General features: G+C 42.1%; 1 protein-coding gene across 5 annotated transcripts; it reads left to right on the top strand.

Annotated features, from left to right (window-relative positions):
* The first annotated feature begins 41 nt into the window (after nt 1-41).
* On the top strand, nt 42-21234 carry LOC109897804 (E3 ubiquitin-protein ligase RFWD3). Of its 5 annotated transcripts, XM_020492381.2 has the most exons (14): nt 42-249; nt 2795-3097; nt 3218-3465; nt 3562-3620; nt 3744-3953; nt 4321-4412; nt 6796-6910; nt 7111-7336; nt 7564-7714; nt 7942-8118; nt 12103-12317; nt 15568-15785; nt 19195-19272; nt 20194-20493. In XM_020492381.2, the coding sequence occupies exons 2-14, from the start codon at nt 2805-2807 to the stop codon at nt 20197-20199; spliced, it is 2088 nt and encodes a 695-aa protein (XP_020347970.1). In that variant the 5' UTR covers nt 42-249; nt 2795-2804; the 3' UTR covers nt 20200-20493. The 5 variants fall into 5 exon arrangements, 4 of the variants coding, with proteins under 4 accessions (XP_020347970.1, XP_020347967.1, XP_020347971.1 ...); XM_020492378.2 differs by having other exon boundaries at nt 19195-20493; XR_004211163.1 differs by lacking the exon at nt 12103-12317 and having other exon boundaries at nt 64-249.
* Nucleotides 21235-21691: the final 457 nt, after the last annotated feature.

Raw genomic sequence — 21691 nt, 5'->3', positions numbered from 1 at the left:
GTATTCATTAGCATAATATTTAGTAGTCTGGCGCCGCACCAATGGTGGCGTTGAAACATTATGGGGCGGGCCATTGAAGACTGGCGGGGATATTCGAGCCTTCCAAATGACGACGGAGATAGCAACGGATTATAGTTACATCAAATGTCATGCTTTAAGACTAATGTAGTTTAACAATTTAGCTTGTCATGGTAACTCACGAAGTTTGACACTGTCAAGGATCGTTTGGGTAAAACGCGAATTTTCAAGGTAGGAAGAGGCGAGCTGCTAATTTACACTTCCCGGCAAGCAGCAGACTGATCTGAGTGGAGCTAGCTAGCATTATAACTAGCTAGCTAGTTTATTAGCAAGGAGGTTATTTCCAAAGGGTAGCCACTAGCTATATTTGAAAACTCCGTACTTTTTCATTGATCACATTCGAGACTGTCACGAAATATCCACATCGGTAATGTAACTAGCTAGCTAATGGTGATGTTTACGGTTTCAAGTAACTACAGTAGTTAGCTACTTAGCAGAGCGGCCTTCGGTTTCCGTCTCAATGTAACGTTACGGTGACTGCTAGTTCCAAAATCCCGCTTCGTGTTTTGCACTTCCTAGCAGCTGGCTAGATAACTAGCTATCATTGTTACCTTGCTAACTGGCTACCTATTAACTGTACCAATTGTCACCTAACATTTACCTTACATAGCTACCTAATATATGATCATTTACATAACTGGTCTTATCACGAACGTAACGTTAGATTGTCCATCCAATTTAGCTTGTGTTAACCATTTTTCAAGTAACGTTGCGTGGCAATTTAGTTAACTAGTTAGCGTTGCATGCAAGTTACAGTGCTTTCAGAAAGTATTTACAGCCCTTGACGTTTTCCAAGTTTTGTTCAAATGGATTGTCATTTTTTGTTTGTTTAACGATCTACACACAATTCTCATTCAACGTGGTAGGAAAAAAGATACAAATATATATACAAATTGAAATAAACACTACTGATTAGATAAATGTTCAATCCCCTGAGTCAATACACATTGGAATCACCTTTTGCAGCGATTACAGTTGTGATTCTTTCTGGCTCAGTCTCTTAAGAACTTTGTACACCTGGATTGTACAATATTTGCCCATTTATTTAAACGATCCTTAAAGCTCTGTCAAGTTGGTTGTTGATTATTGCTAAAAACAGCCATTTTTAAGTCTTGCCATAGATTTTCAAGCCGTCTTAAGTCAAACACTGTAACAAGGCCACTCAGGAACATTCAATGTTTTCTTGGCAACTCCACTCCAGTGAATATTTGGCCTTGTGTTTTAGGTTATTGTCCTGCTGAAAGGTGAATTTGTCTCACAGTTTCTGGTGGAATGCAAACTGAACCAAGTTTTCCTCTGATTTTTGTATACTTAGCTCTATTCAGTTTATTTTTATGCCTTTGCCGATGACTAGCTTACCCATAACATGATGCAGCTACCACCATGCTTGAAAATATGAAGAGTGATAGATACTCAGTGATGTTTTTGTGTCGAAATTTCCCAGACATAATGCTTTGTATTTGGTGCAAAAAGTACAATTTCTTTGCCACATTTTTTTGCATTATTACTTTAGTCCTGTATTGCAAACAGTATGCATGTTTTGGAATATTTGTGTTCTGTACAGGCTCCCTTCTTTTCACTGTCAATTAGGTTACTAGTGTGGAGTAATCCTTGTGGCGGGCCGGGTGCATGCCTGCTGACTTCGGTCACTAGCTGTACAGAGTTTCCTCCGACACATTGGTGTGGCTGGCTTCTGGGTTGAGCGAGCAGTGTGTCAAAAAGCAGTGCTGCTTGGCAGGGTCGTGTTTCGGAGAACGCATGGCTCTCGACCTTCGGCTCTCCCAAGTCCGTACGGGAGTTGCAGCGATGGGACAAGACTGTAACTACCAATTGGATATCGCAAAATTAGGGAGGAAAAAGGGGTAAAACATATATTGTGGATTAACTACAATGTTGTTGATCCATCCTCTGTTATCTCCTGTCACAGCCATTAAACTGTAACTTTTAAAGTCACCATTGGCCTGATGGTGAAATCCCTCAGTTACCTTCCTCTCCAGAGTTAGGAAGGGCACCTGTATCTTTGTAGTGGCTGACTTGCATTGATACACCATCCAAATTGTAATTAAGAACTTCACCATGGCCAAAGGGATAGTTAATGTCTGCTTTATTTATTTTTTACCCATCTACCAATAGGTGCCCTTTGAGAACTATTGCATAATCTCCCTCGTCTTTGTGGTTGAATATGTGTTTGAAATTCACTGTTCGATTGGGGAGCAGAGTGAGTCCATGCAATTTATTATGTGACTTGTTAAGCACATTTTTACCCCTGAACCTATTTAGGCTTGCCATAACATAAGGGTTGAATACGTAGTGACTTGACATTTCAGCTTTTCAATTTTTATGATTTTGTAAAGGTTTCAAAAAACACATTTCCATATTATGGGTTGTGTGTAGATAAGTGACACAATCACAATTAAATACGTTTTAAATTCGGGCTGTAACTCAACAAAATGTGGGAGAAGTCAAGGGGGTGAATATTTTCTGAAGGCATTGTAGATAACCTGATTTTTGTTGTCACCCTAGCTATGTGGCTCCAGGCAGCATTGCGTGCCCTACAGGGGTGTATTGTACTCATTACGCAGATTCTGTTACAAACCATTTATTTTTATTTTTTTCTGCAACAGAAACCGTTTACTCCAAATGGAAAACCTTTTACAACAAAAACAAGTTTCTATTTGATAAATTCAGGATAATAATAACAATATATTTTACGTAGTGCTTTTCAAATGGAGGCGATGGAGGTGGACTTGCAGCTGGGGGTCCCCAGGAGGGAACCAGAACCAGATGCTATGGCAGGCAATGTAGAGCCCCCTATCATCATCCCTGACCCTGGCAGCGAAACTGAGGTTGAGGACGAGGCAGACGCGGCTCCCCTAGACCCACCACGGCTCCCGACCACCTGGGCGTTCAGTCAGAACCGAATCAGAGTGGAGGGTCAAGTTGGGCCCAGGATCAGAATGGAGGGTCATATTGGGCACAGGGTCACTACAGCAGCAGTCCTGAGGCAGCGGAGAGCCAGGTAGTTATGGTTGGACTGGAGTCACTCCCTCTAAACTGTACCGGAGACATTGTGTACTTCATTGTGTACCTATTTCACCAACTCATTTATTGTTCCTGTATTGTCTGTGTATGATAAAAGGCCAGGCGTCAGGGCGCTCTACCCCACCCAGACCTCTCCCTCTGCTAGCCGCTTCCTAGATTTCCTGCTGCGAGTCCCTGCAGCCAACCCTGACTCTGGCAATACCACAGAGTCGAGCGAGTCGGAGGATGAGGCAGACCCCACAGGGCCAGTAGACCCTCACAACCCTGACGAACCTGCTGTTCCCTCCAGCCCTGGAATGAACCCTCCTGTGGCAGCCACGCCACTGCAAGGCCCAAATCCTTCAGGTAAACCAACCTCGAGCTCAAGTCTGTTCCACGCATTGCCATTTTAGACTGTCACCTATGAGGAGTTAAATCTAACCATGTCTATCCTGTGTATAGATTCTAATGCAACCACAGAGGCTGTGAGGACAGAGACTGGAAATCAAGTGAATCCTGAGGTAAGACCACATTCATTGCCAGTGATAGGCCTAGAATCTTGGAGGGGAATAATATTTCCATGATTAGCTAGCTAGTGCAGTTTCTGTAGTACCATCGGCATGCTCTCTCGGTCCCCTTTCAAGAGTGTAACAGCCCCAGTGGCCACCAGTGGTGCGGCTCTTCAGTCGTCCCAAGGGGATGAGGGGGAGGGGGAGACCTGCTCTATCTGCTTTGAGCCCTGGACCACGTCAGGGGAGCACCGACTGGCCACCCTGCGCTGCGGACATCTCTTCGGCTACACCTGCATTAGCCGCTGGGTGAAGGGCCAGGGCCAGGGAGCCAAGTGTCCCCAGGTCAGTGTGCATGTCTGTCTGTCAGCCTCGGCATGTCTGGGTGCAGAGGAGTGGAGTTGCTCAGGAAGGTCTGTACTCAGTATTTGCAGTCTCTCCTAGGTGACAAAAAGCTCCTTGTTCCACTGTAATGACTGGTACCAAATTGACTCTGTGCTGGAGATGGAATTTCCTCAAGCAGTCAATAATTTGAAACCCAATAAATGCCCTCTGAATTACTTCAATCTGAGAAAATACTGCCACAAACAGCTAAAATACAGTTCCATTGACTTACCATACAGACAATGATGTAATTTATTGATAAGAAAACATTCCCTCAGATTATGTCTAGTCCCTATAATGACCTTTACTGCTCTGTGCATGTCTGCAGTGCAACAAGAAGGCCAAGCGCTCTGATATCGTCCTCCTGTATGCACGCAAGCTGAGGGCTTTGGACAACACAGAGCAGGAGAATATGAAGAGGTAAGGTAGCTGAGCTCCTCTTGATTCGACCTTATTCACTGCTGTGTGTAGGGAGCGGTTGAGCGAGTGATGCACACTTTTCCTCAATGCATGGGAGGGGGGGGGGGTTGTGTTTTTGCATTGAAGTGTTTCTTGTTCTCTTGGCATTCGTCAGCTTTTAAACTAAATACTAAACATCTTTTGATTTGTGAATGTGTTGGCACTAGGAACTCAGGATATTACTGACGTTACTGATGTCATGTTAGTCAGGCCTTTTGATTTGTGAATGTGTTGGCACTAGGAACTCAGGATATTACTGACGTTACTGATGTCATGTTAGTCAGGCCTTTTGATTTGTGAATGTGTTGGCACTAGGAACTCAGGATATTACTGACGTTACTGATGTCATGTTAGTCAGGCCTTTTGATTTGAACGTACGGATTGTTTTAGTTTTGTAGGCGTGGCTACCTATTTAATTTATGGATCAAACCAGTCATTCTGATCTCACTGCCAATGATCAGTGTTTTAGTTTGTTATGTTGTTGTCCAGCGGTTCTGAATTTGAGATGCACCCGACTGTCCATGTTTTCTATGCAATAGCCTTTTGATTTGAACATTTAGGTTATTTGTTTTAATATATATATACAGTATCATTCAAAAGTTTGGACACCTACTCATTCCAGGGTTTTGCTTTATTTTTTATTATTTTCAACATTGTAGAATAATAGTGAAGACACCGTATGAAATAACACATATGGAATCATGTAGTAAACAAAGAATAGTTCATTGTAATGAGTAGATGTCAACGTTTGACTGGTACTGTATGTTGCAGCACTTTTGTTTCAGTAATAAATATGTTGAAATGGAACCAAATTGTCGTCGCTTACACAGCTATTTTCTGCAGAAATGTTTGACCGGGTTCAAGTCCATGCTCTGGCCGGGCCACTCAAGGACATTCGGAGACTTGTCCTGAAGACACACCTGCGTTGTCTTGGCTGTGTGCTTAGGGTTGTTATCCTGTTGGAAGTTGAACCTTCGCCCCAGTCTGAGGTCCAGAGTTCTCTGGAGCAGGTTTTAATCAAGGATCTCTCTGTACTTTTCTCCATTCATCTTTCCCTTGATCCTGTCTCCCAGTCCCTGCTGCTGAAAAACATCCCCACAGCATGATGCTGCCACCACCATGCTTCACTTTAGGGATGGTTTAGGGATGGTGCCCGGTTTCCTCCAGATGTGATGCTTGGCATTCAGGCCAAAGAGTTCAATCTTTGTTTCATCAGACCAGATAATCTTGTTTCTTGTGGTCTGAGTCTTTATGTGCATTTTGGCAAACTCCAAGCGGGCTGTCGTGCTTTTTACTGAGGAGTAACTTCTATCTGGCAACTCTACCATAAAGGCCTGACTGTGGTGGAGTGCTGCAGAGATAGTTGTCCTTCTGGAAGGTTCTCCCCCTCTGGAGCTCTTTCAGTGACCATCGGGTACTTGGTCATCTCCATGACAAAGGCCCTTCTCCACCGATTGCACAGTTTGGCCGGTCGGACAGCTCTGGGAAGAGTCTCGGTGCTTCCAAACTTCTTCCATTTAAGAATGATGGAGGCCACTGTGTTCTTCGGGACCTTCAATGCTGCAGACATTTTTTGGTGCTGTTCCCCGGATCTGTGCCTCGACCCAATCCTGTCTCTGCGCTCTACGGACAATTCTGTCGACCTCATTGCTTGGTTTTTGCTCTGACATGCACTGTCAACTGTGGGATCTTAGACAGGTGTGACTTTCCAAATCATGTCCAATCAATTGAATTTACCACAGGTGGACTCCAAGTTGTAGAAACATCTCAAGGATGATCAATGGAAACATGATGGACCTGAGCTCAATTTCGAGTCTCATAGCAAAGGGTCTAAATTCTTATGTAAAGGTACCTTAATAATTTTTGCTTTATGGGGTATTGTGTGTAGATTGAGGAAAACAAATAATTCAATCCATTTTAGATTAAGGTTGTAACGTAACAAAATGTGGGAAAAGTTCAGGGGTGTGAATACTTCCCAAATGCACTGTGGGTCTAATGTGATAGTTTGCCTATAACCAGCCTGACTAGGCCTGTAACTCCATAATTTTTTTATTCAGAGCTTAGAGAATTAATCAAGTTGCAAATGAGCTATTGTCAGCCTGGTTAATGCGATGCACGTCTGTTGAATTGGGAGAAATCCACCCGCACTCAGCCCCGCCCCACCATCTCAACCAGTCAGGAGCCGCTACTGCATTGTGACCTTGGCGTACTACATACTTTTTACTATACGACGATGAGTATACCACGATGAGTGCATATTATGCAGTTTAAGGATGTAGTACACTGGTATGGGTATTCGGACACAGCCAGTGAGTCTAAATGTGTTGCTTTGTTATATGTGCAGGTCATTGGAGCAGGAGCAGTCAATGCGTAGGAATGCTGAACTAGAGTCAGCCCAGTGCCGGCTACAACTGCAGGTGATGACAGACGAATGTGGGAAACTACGCAAGCAGATACAGGTACTGTGTTCCTTTTGATGCTGTCATTGATTTATCTGTAATTTTCTCTCCCCCATCCGTTTATCAGGTAGATTAGAACAACATGCTGTAATCATTGATATTAATCATATCTTGATTTTTCAAGGTTTTGTTGATCACATCTGGTATGCTTGAACAGACTTCCATTGAACAGTTGGATCACTCTCTACCTTCTCTCCCAGGAGTTGAAGACGCTGATGGCTCAGCCTGGCTGTAGGCCTTCTAAGAACTCAGTGGCCTCTCTCTCTGGGCTCTCACAGAGACAGGACAGCACCCAGGCGGGCCACTACGTCTTCTCCAAGGCCGTGCTAGTGTCCCAGGCGGGGGGCTGCAGGGTGCTGTCCTACTGTGAACCCCTCAGCTGCCTGCTGGCCTCCCATCCCTCTCCACACACCACACTGGTGCCCGGTAAGACCTTTGATCATCTTTGATATGCTTTCAGTACGGAATAACTGTGATATTTTCAAATCTATGCAAAAATTCACAGAGGGCATATTTTCAACTGTCTGAAATATTTGCTACCTCCCAAGAAGCATTTCTGAGTTTTGTAAGACATGAAAGACATTTCTTGGAATCATTTCTCTCCCTCCCTCACGTTCTCGGTCTCTCTCTTCCTCTCTGTGTCTACCTGCCAGGCTATGGTGTGAAGAAGGTGAGTACGGTGAATCTGAAGGCATGCCAGTATGTTCCCATCCATGTTAAACAGATCAGAGGCCTGGCATTCAACAGACAAGCTGACAGCCTCCTGCTCTCTGCTGCCCTGGACAACACCATCAAACTCACCAGGTAACCACAAGAGACAGATAGTCAGTCAGTGTCCAAGCAGAGAGATTTATCAGGACAGTTTATTTCAGAATGGTGTTGACTTAATAGCCCCAGGCTCTGATGGAGAAGAACATTGCACTTGTTAAGGTAGAACATTCTTTGATTGCAAGAATCAGTCAGACCTAGATTGAAAACAAAACGCTGATGGTTTAAAGGACTGTATTTATTTATTTATTTCTCTCCTGCAGTCTAATGACCAACACAGTGGTGCAGACATACAACACGGGTAAGCCAGTGTGGAGCTGTTGCTGGTGCCTGGACAACAACAACTACGTGTACGCTGGTCTCAGTAACGGCTCTGTGCTGGTGTATGATACCAGAGACACCAGCACATATGTCCAGGAGCTGCAGCCACTACGCTCTAGGTAAGTCTGATAGCCAGACCAGGGGTCATAGGTCAGCTAGTCTATTCTCAACCACAGTTTGTCCCACTACATCTACAGTTGAAGTCGGAAGATTACATACACTTAGGTTGGAGACATTAAAACTAGTTTTTTAACCGCTCGCAAATTTCTTGTTAACAATCTAAAGTTTTGGCAAGTCGGTTAGGACATCTACTTTGCATGATGCAAGTCATTTTTCCAACAATTGTTTACACTTATAATTCACTGTATCACAATTTCTTTGGGTCAGAAGTTTACATACACTAAGTTGACTGTGCCTTTAAACAGCTTGGAAATCTTTAGGAGCAATTTCCAAATGTCTGAAGGTGCCATGTTCATCTGTACAAACAATAGTACGCAAGTATAAACACCATGGGACCACGCAGCCGTCATACCGCTCAGGAAGGAGACGCGTTCTGTGTCCTAGAGATGAATGTACTTGGGTAATAAAAGTGCAAATCAATCCCAGAACAACAGCAAAGGACCCTGTGAAGATGCTGGAGGAAACAGGTACAAAAGTATCTATATCCACATTAAAACGAGTCCTATATCGACATAACCTGAAAGGCCGCTCAGCAAGGAAGAAGCCACTGCTCCAAAACCGCCATAAAAAAGCCAGACTACGTTTTGCAACTGCACATGGGGACAAAGATTGTAATTTTTGGAGAAATGTCCTCTGGTCTGATGAAACAAAAATAGAACTGTTTGGCCATAATGACCATCATTATGTTTGGAGGAAAAAGGGGGATGCTTGCAAGCCGAAGAACACCATCCTGACCGTGAAGCAGGGGGGTGCAGCATCATGTTGTGGGGGTGCTTTGCTGCAGGGAGGGACTGGTGCAATTCAGAAAATAGATGGCATTATGTGGATATATTGAAGCATCATCTCAAAACATCAGTCAGGAAATTAAAGCTTGGTGGCCAATGGATCTTCCAAATGGACAATGACTCCAAGAATACTTCCAAAGTTGTGGCAAAATGGCTTAAGGACAACAAAGTCAAGGTATTGGAGTGGCCATCACAAAGCCCTGACCTCTAGCCTATAGAAAATTTGTGGGCTGAACTGAAAAAGTGTGTGCGAGCAAGGAGGCCTACAAACCTGACTCAGTTACACCAGCTCTGTCAGGAGGAATGGGCCTAAATTCACCCAACTTGTGGAAGGCTACCTGAAACGTTTGACCCAAGTTAAACAATTTAAAGGCAATGCTACCAAATACTTAATGAGTGTATGTAAACTTCTGACTCACTGGGAATGTGATGAAAGAAATAAAAGCTGAAATTAACCATTCTCTCTACTATTATTCTGACATTTCACATTCTTAAAATCAATTGGTGATTCTAACTGACCTAAGACTGGGATTTTTTACTAGTATTAAATGTCAGGAATTGTGGAAAACTGAGTTTAAATGTATTTGGCTAAGGTTGTATGTAAACTTCCGACTTCAACTCTATCTATATTAGGGGTCGACCGATGAATTTTCAACGCCGATACCAATTATTGGAGGACCAAAAAAAGCCGATACCGATTAATCGGCCAATTTTAAAATAAAAAATTTGCTTAAAAATAATACTACATATCATCATAATATTTTTTTAAATGTAAAAAATATATATATTTGTAATAATGACAATTACAACTATACTGAATGAACACTTATTTTAACTTAATATAATACATCAATAAAATATATTAAGCCTCAAATAAATAATGAAACATGTTAAATTTGGTTTAAATAATGCAAAAACAAAGTGTTGGAGAAGAAAGTAAAAGTGCAATACGTGCCATGTAAGAAAGCTAACGTTTAAGTTTCTTGCTCAGAACATATGAAAGCTGGTGGTTCCTTTTTAACATGAGTCTTCAATATTCCCAGGTAAGAAGTTTTAGGTTGTAGTTGTTATAGGACTATTTCTCTCTCTACGATTTGTATTTCATATACCGCACTGCATCGATTATATGCAACACAGGACACGCTAGATAAACTACTAATATCATCAACCATGTGTAGTTAACTAGTGATTATGATTGATTGATTGTTTTTTATAAGATAAGTTTAATGCTAGCTAGCAACTTACCTTGGCTTCTTACTACATTCGCGTAACAGGCAGGCTCCTCCTGAGGCAGGTGGTTAGAGCATTGAACTAGTTAACCGTAAGGTTGCAAGATTGAATCCCCCGTGCTGACAAGGTAAAAACCTGTCGTTCTGCCCCTGAACAAGGCAGTTAACCCACAGTTAGGTTGTCATTGAAAATAAGAATGTGTTCTTAACGGACTTACACTGTTTAATAAAGGTGTAAAAAACAATCGTCGTCCAAAAATAACGATTTCCGATTGTTGTGAACTTGAAATCGGCCCTAATTAATCAGCCATTCCGATTAATCAGTCGACCTCTAATCTATATATCCTACAGTGCCTTCAAAAAGTGTTCTTCCCTTGGACTTTTTCACATTGTGTTGTGGTACTGCCTGTATTTATAATTGATTACATTTAGATTTTGCCACTAGCCTACATGCAACACCCCATAATGTGAAAGTGGAATTATGTTTTTGAATAATTTTTACAAATGAATGAAAAGTTAATGTCTTGAGTCCTAAGTATTCAACCCCTATTTTTATTGCAAGACTAAATATGTTCAGGAGTAAAAATTTGCTTCACAAGTTGCGTGGACTCAATAATAGTGTTTGATTGACTACCTCGTCTCTGCACCCTACACATTCAAAAGACCGGAGGTTTTCCAATGCCTTGCAAAGAAGGGAACCTCTTGGTAGATGGGTTAAAAGGAATAGCAGACATCGATTATCCCTATGAGCATGGTGAAGTTATTAATGACACTTTGGGTGGTGTATCAATACACCAAGTCAATACAAAGATACAGGTATCCTTCCTAACTGTTGCCAGGGAGGAAGGAAACTGCTTAGCAATTTCCCCATGAGGCCAATGGTGACTTTAAAACCATTAGAGTTTAATGGCTGTGATGGGAGAAAAGGAGGATGGATCAACAACATGGTAGTTACTCCACAACACTAACCTAATTGACAGAGTGAAAAGGAAGAAGCCTGTACAGAATAACAATTTTCCAAAATATTAAATATGTTTGCAACAAGGCACTAAAGTAATTCTGTAATTGTTATTTTTGGGGCAAATCCAATACATTACCGAGTACCACTCTCCATATTTTCAAGCATGTTGGTGGCTGCATCATGTTACGGGTATGTTTGAAATCGTTAAAGACTGGGGAGTTTTTCAGGATAAAAAATAAACGTAATGGAGCTAAGCACAGGCAAAGTCCTACAGGAAAACCTGGATGTCTGCTTTCCACCAGAATTTATCTTTCAGCAGGACAATAACCTACAACACAAGGGCCAAATACACACACTGGAGTTGCTTATCAAAAAGACAGTGAATGTTCTTGAGTGGTCGAGTTAGTTGATTTTAAAATCTGTCAAGACTTGAAAATGGTTGTCGAGGAATGATCAACAATCCAGGTGTGCAAAGCTCTAAGAGACTTACTCAGAAAGACTCACAGCTGTAATCGCTGCCAAAGGGGCTTCTACAGTGTTGACTCAGGGGTGTGAATACTTATGTAAATGAGATTTTTGGATTTCATTTTCAATACATTTGAGAGAATCTAAAAACATGTTTTCACTTTGTCATGAGGGAAAAATATTTTAAATCCATTTTGAATTTAGGCTGCAACACAACAGAATGTGGATTAAGTCAGTGGGTATGAGTACTTTCTGAAGTCACTGTAGCTAGGGCCCAGAGGTTTTCCTCCCTGACCACAGGATCTGACCAGAAAAAGTTAGATTGGTATTTTATTTTCAGCAGTTGGGTTTTGCTACTCATTCTCAAAGATGGTTAAATATTATATGTACATGGTGTGTGAAATGTTATTCACATGGTGTAACACATATACAGTGTGTGATTTAAAAACACAAGGCCAAACCATGACCTCTGGCTCCTCCCAGGTGTCCCGTGGCCTCACTGTCCTACGTGCCTCGCGCCTCCTCCAGCTCGTTCCCATGCGGCGGCCTCATCGCAGGTTCTCTGGAGGGGGGCTGCTTCTGGGAGCAGGTGGACGGCACCACTTACAGACCCCACATTTTGCCCCTGGAGACAGGAGGCTGCACAGACATCCAGGTGGAGCCAGAGAGCAGACACTGTCTGGTCACCTACAGACCAGGTGAGGGACAATGAAGCACTGTCTGTAGTAAAGAGAAGGAACTAAAGTGTGTCATCATAATGTTTTACTGTTGGCAACCGGTTGTGTTCAGCTCTTCTCTACTCGGAGCTAATCGAACACGAAGTGCTAGCAGAGTGTGTGTGGTTAGGTTTCCATCCAATTGGCAACAGATGTACAGTGCCTTGCGAAAGTATTCGGCCCCCTTGAACTTTGCGACCTTTTGCCACATTTCAGGCGTCAAACATAAAGATATAAAACTGTATTTTTTTGTGAAGAATCAACAACAAGTGGGACACAATCATGAAGTGGAACGACATTTATTGGATATTTCAAACATTTTTAACAAATCAAAAACTGAAAAATTGGGCGTGCAAAATTATTCAGCCCCTTTACTTTCAGTGCAGCAAACTCTCTCCAGAAGTTCAGTGAGGATCTCTGAATGATCCAATGTTGACCTAAATGACTAATGATGATAAATACAATCCACCTGTGTGTAATCAAGTCTCCGTATAAATGCACCTGCACTGTGATAGTCTCAGAGGTCCGTTAAAAGCGCAGAGAGCATCATGAAGAACAAGGAACACACCAGGCAGGTCCGAGATACTGTTGTGAAGAAGTTTAAAGCCGGATTTGGATACAAAAAGATTTCCCAAGCTTTAAACATCCCAAGGAGCACTGTGCAAGTGATCATATTGAAATGGAAGGAGTATCAGACCACTGCAAATCTACCAAGACCTGGCCATCCCTCTAAACTTGTGAATGTGAATATTCGAAAATATGCATAAATCAATATGGGCACCAGAGATTTTTTTTGTTGGTTATAAAAGGTTGTGTGTGATGAAGTAGTGTACAACTTTTGCAGTTTAATTCCCATGTTCCAAATAGGAAATACTATTTTTCATTGCATTTTCAAAAATGTTTGCGTTATATAACGAATGTGCCCACTCTGGTCTTGGCACGTGCTCTAGCCAACAATGTGCGGATACAGTGCGAGTATAGCCTACTACATGATGAGATTATTATAGACAAAAGAGCAAGATTATTTTTATTTGTCAAATGGCAGCCATCATCATCATGTCACCAGAATAAGACCCTCAATATTTATTGGGAAGCAGCATCAAGCTCATCACCGTGCACTTTCACCACCCTGTTATGTTCATTGTCATTTATATTATCTGTAACCTAAAATTGCATGGTTTCCTGAGTTGTAGTGGGAGGACCACACACCATATCATCGCGTTACTCCAAGTTTACTCTGATATGATGGTTATTATATCAATATGTCGCATAAGTGTTTTCACAGCCATTTCTCACAAAATTCATTTTACCGACACACAAAGATCCCACCATGTCGAATGAACAAATTATATGTTGGCATTTATAAAATTGTACTGAAACTGCCTGTTTCCATCACAGCTGATGTGATTTTTTAAATATATAGATATATTAATTATACAGTGGGGCAAAGAAGTATTTAGTCAGCCACCAATTGTGCAAGTTCGCCCACTTAAAAAGATGAGAGGCCTGTAATTTTCATCATAGGTACACTTCAACTATGACAGACAAAATGAGAAAAAAAATTCCAGAAAATCACATTGTAGGATTTTTTATGAATCTATTTGCAAATTATGGTGGGAAATAAGTATTTGGTTAATAACAAAAGTTTATCTCAATACTTTGTTATATACCCTTTGTTGGCAATGACAGGTAAAACATTTTCTGTAAGTCTTCACAAGGTTTTCACACACTGTTGCTGGTATTTTGGCCCATTCCTCCATGTAGATCTCCTCTAGAGCAGTGATGTTTTGGGGCTGTTGCTGGGCAACACGGACTTTCAACTCCCTCCAAAGATTTTCTATGGGGCTGAGATCTGGAGATGGGCTAGGCCACTCCAGGACCTTGAAATGCTTCTTACGAAGCCACTCCTTTGTTGCCCGGGCGGTGTGTTTGGGATCATTGTCATGCTGAAAGACCCAGCCACGTTTCATCTTCAATGCCCTTGCTGATGGAAGGAGGTTTTCACTCAAAATCTCACGATACATGGCCCCATTCATTCTTTCCTTTACACGGATCAGTCGTCCTGGTCCCTTTGCAGAAAAACAGCCCCAAAGCATGATGTTTCCCACCCCCATGCTTCACAGTAGGTATGGTGTTCTTTGGATGCAACTCAGCATTCTTTGTCCTCCAAACACGACGAGTTGAGTTTTTCCCAAAATGTTATATTTTGGTTTCATCTGACCATATGACATTCTCCCAATCTTCTTCTGGATCATCCAAATGCTCTCTAGCAAACTTCAGACGGGCCTGGACATGTACTGGCTTAAGCAGGGGGACACGTCTGGCACTGCAGGATTTGAGTCCCTGGCGGCGTAGTGTGTTACTGATGGTAGGCTTTGTTACTTTGGTCCCAGCTCTCTGCAGGTCATTCACTAGGCCCCCCCGTGTGGTTCAGGGATTTTTGCTCACCGTTCTTGTGATAATTTTGACCCCACGGGGTGAGATCTTGCGTACAGTTGATTTCTTCAAACCAAGCTGTTTACCTATTGCAGATTCAGTCTTCCCAGCCTGGTGCAGGTCTACAATTTTGTTTCTGGTGTCCTTTGACAGCTCTTTGGTCTTGGCCATAGTGGAGTTTGGAGTGTGACTGTTTGAGGTTGTGGACAGGTGTCTTTTATACTGATAACAAGTTCAAACAGGTGCCATTAATACAGGTAACGAGTGGAGGAAGAAAAATAAGAAGTTACAGTTCTGTGAGAGCCAGAAATCTTGCTTGTTTGTAGGTGACCAAATACTTATTTTCCACCATAATTTGCAAATAAATTCATAAAAAATCCTCATTTTGTCTGTCATAGTTGAAGTGTACCTATGATGAAAATTACAGGCCTCATCTTTTTAAGTGGGAGAACTTGCACAATTGGTGGCTGACTAAATACTTCTTTGCCCCACTGTATATACAGTATGACTTTACTTAACTGTGGATAAAAATGTGTGTTAAAAATAAAATATTTCTTCTGATTACAATTCTGCCTGATACTGCTGCCAGAGTCTTTGTTGGACACAGGAAATCTGCCCACTCTCATAGTAGTCCTGGCTTCTGTCCACTGGCTGCAGGATTGATTCTAATATCTCTAAGCTCGGCATGAACTAAAGCCTGAATTCCCCAGTAGCTCTCTAGGACCGGGGTCGGTGTTGACCACTAGCACCAGTATTTTGACTGACAGTCTCTGTGTTTGACCCCATGTGACCCCAGGGCGCTCCAACCCGTCTCTGCGTTGTGTTCTGATGGAGCTGAACAGGACTCTACAGCAGGATGCGGCCCAGGAGCCCTTGTGTTCCTGCTACCCTGTCCAGACCTTCAGCGCCGGCTCCTCATGCAAAGTGCTCACCAAGAACGCTGTGTTCAGAAGCCCAGCCGGGGAGGGCTCCACTTTAGTCTGTGCCGGGGACGAGTCCACTAACTCCACCATGGTGAGCCGTGTGTGTGTGTGTGTGTGTGTGTGTGTGTAGTCACACGTATACAATGGTGAGCATTGACTGGCAATGATTTAAATTCTGTGTATCACTTGTGTACAGAATCGTGGGCATTGGCAATAATAATTGTTTTGTGAACATCTGTATGCAGCACTGAAAACAGGGTCAAGGAAATCATGGTCCACTGTGGAGACAGGGAGCACATTGTGTCAGTCATTACAGATAGAGCCCTAAACTTTCACCCACTGCTGCGATTAGGGAAGAATCAATGGTTCAAGTGTTTTGTAGTTGAAAGAACTCAATAATACTGAGAGGCATATGACTCTGATTTGAGGCAGTTTGGAGATAGTTCGAAAAATATGAAACGGCATCAAATCAAATTTAATTTGTCACATACACATGGTTAGCAGATGTTAATGCGAGAATAGCAAAATGCTTGTGCTTCTAGTTCCGACAGTGCAGTAATAACCCATGAGTAACCTAACAATTCCACAACTACTACCTTATATACACACACAAGTGTAAAGGGATAAAGAATATGTACATAAAGATATATGAATGAGTGATGGTACAGAACGGCATAGGCAAGATGCAGTAAATGGTATAGAGTACAGTATATACATATGAGATGAGTATGTAAACAAAGTGGCATAGTTTAAAGTGGCTAGTGATACATGTATTACATAAAGATGGCTCGATGCAGTAGATGCAGCTGTTTAAATGAGTACGGTATATACATATGAGATGAGTAATGTAGGGTATTTAAACATTATATTAAGTGGCATTGTTTAAAGTGGCTAGTGATACATTTTTACATCAATTTCCATCAATTCACTTATTAAAGTGGCTGGAGTTGAGTCCGTATGTTGGCAGCAGCCACTCAATATTAGTGATGGCTGTTTAACAGTCTGATGGCCTTGAGATTGAAAAACAGCTTCTGTCTCTTGGTCCCTGCTTTGATGCACCTGTACTGACCCCGCCTTCTGGATGATAGCGGGGTGAACAGGCAGTGGCTCGGGTGGTTGTTGTCCTTGATGATCTTTATGGCCTTCCTGTGACATCGGGTGGTGTAGGTGTCCTGGAGGGCAGTTAGTTTGCCCCCGGTGATGCGTTGTGCAGACCTCACTACCCTCTGGAGAGCCTCACGGTTGTGGGCAGAGCAGTTGCCATACCAGATGGTGATACAGCCCGACAGGATGCTCTTGATTGTGCATCTGTAGAAGTTTGAGTGCTTTTGGTAACCAGCCGAATTTCTTCAGCCTACTGAGGTTGAAGAGGCACTACTGCGCCTTCTTCACAACACTGTCTGTGTGGGTGGACCAATTCAGTTTGTCCGTGATGTGTACGCCGAGGAACTTAACTTTCCACCTTCTCCACCACTGTGCCGTCGATGCGGATAGGGGGGTGCTCCCTCTGCTGTTTCCTGAAGTCCACAATCATCTCCTTTGTTTTGTTGACGTTGAGTGTGAGGTTATTTTCCTGACACCCCACTCAGAGTGCCGTCACCTCCTCCCTGTAGGCCGTCTCGTCGTTGTTGGTAATCAAGCCTACCACTGTAGTGTCGTCCGCAAACTTGATGATTGAGTTGGAGGCGTGCATGGCCATGCAGTCGTGGGTGAACAGGGAGTACAGGGGAGGGCTCTGAACGCACCCTTATGGGGCCCCAGTGTTGAGGATCAGCGGGGTGGAGGTGTCGTTACCTACCCTCGCCACCTGGGGGCGGCCCATCTGGACATCCAGTACCCAGTTGCACAGGGCGGGGTCGACACCCAGGGTCTCGAGCTTGATGACGAGTTTGGAGGGTACTATGGTGTTAAATGCTGAGCTGTAGTCGATGAACCGCATTCTCACATAGGTATTCCTCTTGTCCAGATGGGTTAGGGCCGTGTGCAGTGTGGTTGCAATTGCGTCGTCTGTGGACCTATTGGGGCGATAAGCAAATTGGAGTGGGTCTAGGGTGTCAGGTAGGGTGGAGGTGATATGGTCCTTGACTAGTCTCTCAAAGCACTTCATGATGACGGAAGTGAGTGTAGTCGTTTAGCTCAGTTACCTTAGCTTTCTTGGGAACAGGAACAATGGTGGCCCTCTTGAAGCATGTGGGAACAGCAGACTGGGATAATGATTGATTGAATATGTCCGTAAAAACACCAGCCAGCTGGTCTGCGCATGCTCTGAGGACGCGGCTGGGGATGCCGTCTGCGAGGGTTAACTTCTTATGACTGCAATCGCGTTAACTGGAGCGATATGACAACAGCCAGTCAAAGTGTAGGGCGCCATTTTCAAAACATCAAAATCTCATAAAACATTCTTCAAACATACATGAATTTCATATCATTGTAAAGCTATTCTTGTTGTTAATCCCACCAGTGTCCGATCTCAAATATGCTTTACAGCAGAAGCACCACAAACTATTGTTAGGTCACCACATATAGCCACAGAAAAACACAGCCATTTTTCCCCCCAGCCAAAGAGAGGAGTTTCAAAAAGCAGAAGAGAGAAAATTCATCACTAACCTTTAATGATCTTCATCAGATGCCACTAATAGGACTTCTTGTTACACAATACATGTATGTTTTGTTTGATAAGGTTCATATTTATCAAAATATGAGTTTACATTGGTGCGTTACATTCACTAGTTCCAAAAACATCCAGTGATTTTGCATAGCCACATCATTCAACAGATATAATCATCATAAATGTAGATAATAATACAAGTTATACACATGGAATTATAGATATACCTCTCCTTAATGCAAACGCTGTGTCTAATTTCAAAAAAACTTTACGGAATAAGCCAGCCATGCAATAATCTGAGATGGCGCTTAGAAACATTTGTCATAATAGCCGCCATGTTGACGTCAACAAACAAGAAATTACATGATAAATATTCCCTTACCTTTGATGTACATCAGAAAGCACTCCAGGAATCCCAAGTCCAGAATAAATGTTTATTTTGTTCGAATATGTCCAAATACCTTCTTTTGTTAGCGCATTTTGTATACATATCCAAACGCTCATTCTGGTCAGCGTTATATCGGACAGAAACTTCAAAAGGTTATATTACAGGTCGATGAAAAATGTCAAACTATGTATATATACGGCTGTGAATATAATCGAAGAGAATTCCCTTGGTAGATAATGCGGTCGACATTTGATTGTGAAAACCTTGAGTTCCTGTATGATGTTATGACCACGTCTCGTAAATCATAAGGCATACGCCCCCGCCCCTCTTCTTACCAGAAAGATGCTTGTGTCTGTCGGCACGAAGCGGGAAGAAACCAGCTGGCTGCACCGACTCCGTTAGCGTCTCTCGAGTGAGCCATGTTTCCGTGAAGCAAGGAACGTGAGTCTCTGATCAAGAGCTTCACATTGATCTATTGATTCTAATCATGTAATTTTGTTCCAGGTGTGGGATGCAGGGAGTGGATCCCTGATTCAGAAGTTGCCTGCTGACCTCCCAGTGTTGGACATCTGCCCGTTTGAGGTGAATCAGGGCAGTTACCTGGCCTCGCTCACTGAGAAGATGCTCAAAATCTACAAGTGGGAATAAGGAGAGATTATGGAAAACACACACCACCAGCATAGAGCATGTATGAGTAGCGCAGCTGCTGCACTGTATAAATGGCATCCATTTAAAACAGCTTTTTCTTAGACTACAGAGGAGCCTTTGTTGGGTTTGCTTTGCAGTGGAGGGACTAGAGAGATATCACACTGCTGCACTGTTATCAACAAACTGATAGCTGGAGTGCCAGTACAGATACACCACTGTCCTACTGTTTACATTTGAGGATAATTGAAAACGTCCCATCAAAATGAACAAAAATGACATAACAGATATAGTACAGCAAGACTAGGGTTTCCTACCCACTCACCACTACCCAGTGTTTTGCTCTAGCTTTTCCTCTGGATGTGAAGATGAATCTGTTTTTGTCAGCCATGCTGCTGATGTTTGTTTTAATTTCGCAATGTTGTGTTTCTTCACTGGGCCATGTTCAGTTCCCAAACGTTCTTGAATGTTGCAGATAGAAATTCCATGAATAGAACCGATGTGAGTCCTTACTGTACATATCAGAGGCATGTTTGAGCTACATTGCCTATTTCTATCTGAATGTTCCAAAATGTTTAATCCTGCTGAATGTGCTCCTGGTCTTAGGCTGCGTTCACACAGGCAGCCCAATTGTGGGGCACGTTCAACAGGATTGAACGTTTTGGAACGTTTAGATAGGAAAGCTATGTAGATAAAACATGTCTCTCTGATATGTAGAATAAGGAATGCAATCGGCTCTTCATTACATTTTCTATCTGCAACGTTCAAGAACGTTTGGCAACTGAACATGGTCATAATCTTTGTTCCACTAATTGGTCAAAAGTCCAATCACATCAGATCTTTTCATATCTTTTTCAGAGCTGATCTGGTTGGTCAAAAGACACATTTAGTGAAGAAAATATCAGAAATGGGCTGCCTGTCCAAACGCAACCTTTGAGATGGATCCATGGATGAAAATCAGGACATCTATAGCTAACAAGTTACATTTCCTGTATTCTGATTCAAGCCTGATCAGCAGGCTTTTTCAAAAATCTTAAAAATGTACTAAAAATGATTTGCTTATTTTAGTTCCAGAGGAAATTATATATACATGTATGTTTTATACCAAATGTTTATACTATTTCAAATGTAATAAAATCTAAATAATTGGTTATTGTTCATCCTGATGTTGGTTGGGGTGATATCCAGATTGTCTTAACTTTATACTGACCTTGTGCCATTCCAGGATAGTTTGTAATACTGACACTGAACACAAGGGGCGCTATTTTCAAACCCCACTGATGCGCTGTAATCCAAGGGTTAGCAATGCTAACAAGTACACGTAAAATACCATAGAAAATGCTAACAACCATATTGTGAACATTTTGTGCAGTTTCTGACCTAAACTATACAAGTAACTAAAAATGCTACACAGTTTGCTACACACACAAAACAGACGGACTTAATAGTTATAAGATATTTAGTTGTGAGTTCCATATGTAAGTACATCACCATACATCATCATGCTGCACAACAGTGAGTGACACTCAAGGCTATGGTCTCGTCATTGTGTGCTTGTAAACAAACACGTAACTGGGTACTGCCTGTAATCTTCATAATAATGTGACTGGTGAGATGAAGAATGCAATGTTCTTAATCTCCTAACATTGCACAAGTTGACTGCAGGTATGTACTTAAAAATATTCACATTTATTAAAACATGTAACTGTTTTGATGGTATTAAAAAAAAACTCGTGGCTTTTTCCAAATACCCTGTTGTACTGTGTATATACAGTGTACTGCCCAATCCTATCCTGGTGTGTGATTCATACTGCAGATTGCTAACTGCAAAAGGTTAGCTAGCTCGCTATTTTCATAAATCATGTTTTTTTAAATAATAAACATTGTCTTCAACAATGAGCATTGTCTGTAGTGCTCTTCTAAAGATTAGGAATCAATGATTTTGTATTTTCGTAGATTAAATATCAGTATCATGGGTTATGTCAGGAACAAATGAAAGCAGATAAGAAGTCAGATTATAGAAACAAAAGTGCTAGATTTCCCCATTGCGATAGCGAATTTACACAGGCAGCTCAATTCTGATCTGTTTCCACTAATTGGTTTGTTGGCCAATCAGATCAGCTGAAAAAGAGCGTACATGAAAAGATCTGTGGACAAAATATAAATTAGTGGGAACAATATCAGAATTTGGTTTCCAGTGTAAACGCAGCCGTCTAGAGTCCAAAACTAAATCTACTTGTGTTTATTGCAAGTTAAAGGGGTGATTGTGATACAGAGAAACTAACGAGTCGGACCATATCAATGTTCTCAATTAGATGTTCAGTCTAGAAAATGTAGCTCTATGACTTGAGGTTGC

This window comes from Oncorhynchus kisutch, linkage group LG10 (genome assembly GCF_002021735.2).
Source record: "Oncorhynchus kisutch isolate 150728-3 linkage group LG10, Okis_V2, whole genome shotgun sequence".
NCBI lineage: Eukaryota > Metazoa > Chordata > Actinopteri > Salmoniformes > Salmonidae > Oncorhynchus > Oncorhynchus kisutch.
Note: the sequence above shows the minus strand (reverse complement) of the source record. Positions and strands in the feature narration are given on the sequence as shown.

What these genes read in the sequence shown, in the direction of transcription:
- LOC109897804 (XM_020492378.2), top strand. Translation starts at nt 2,805, where the DNA reads ATGGAGGCGATGGAGGTGGACTTGCAGCTGGGGGTCCCCAGGAGGGAA. An exon ending in GAGCAGGAGAATATGAAGAG is followed by an intron (nt 4,413 to 6,795) that starts GTAAGGTAGCTG and finishes TTATATGTGCAG; the next exon opens with GTCATTGGAGCAGGAGCAGT. An exon ending in AACACCATCAAACTCACCAG is followed by an intron (nt 7,715 to 7,941) that starts GTAACCACAAGA and finishes TCTCTCCTGCAG; the next exon opens with TCTAATGACCAACACAGTGG.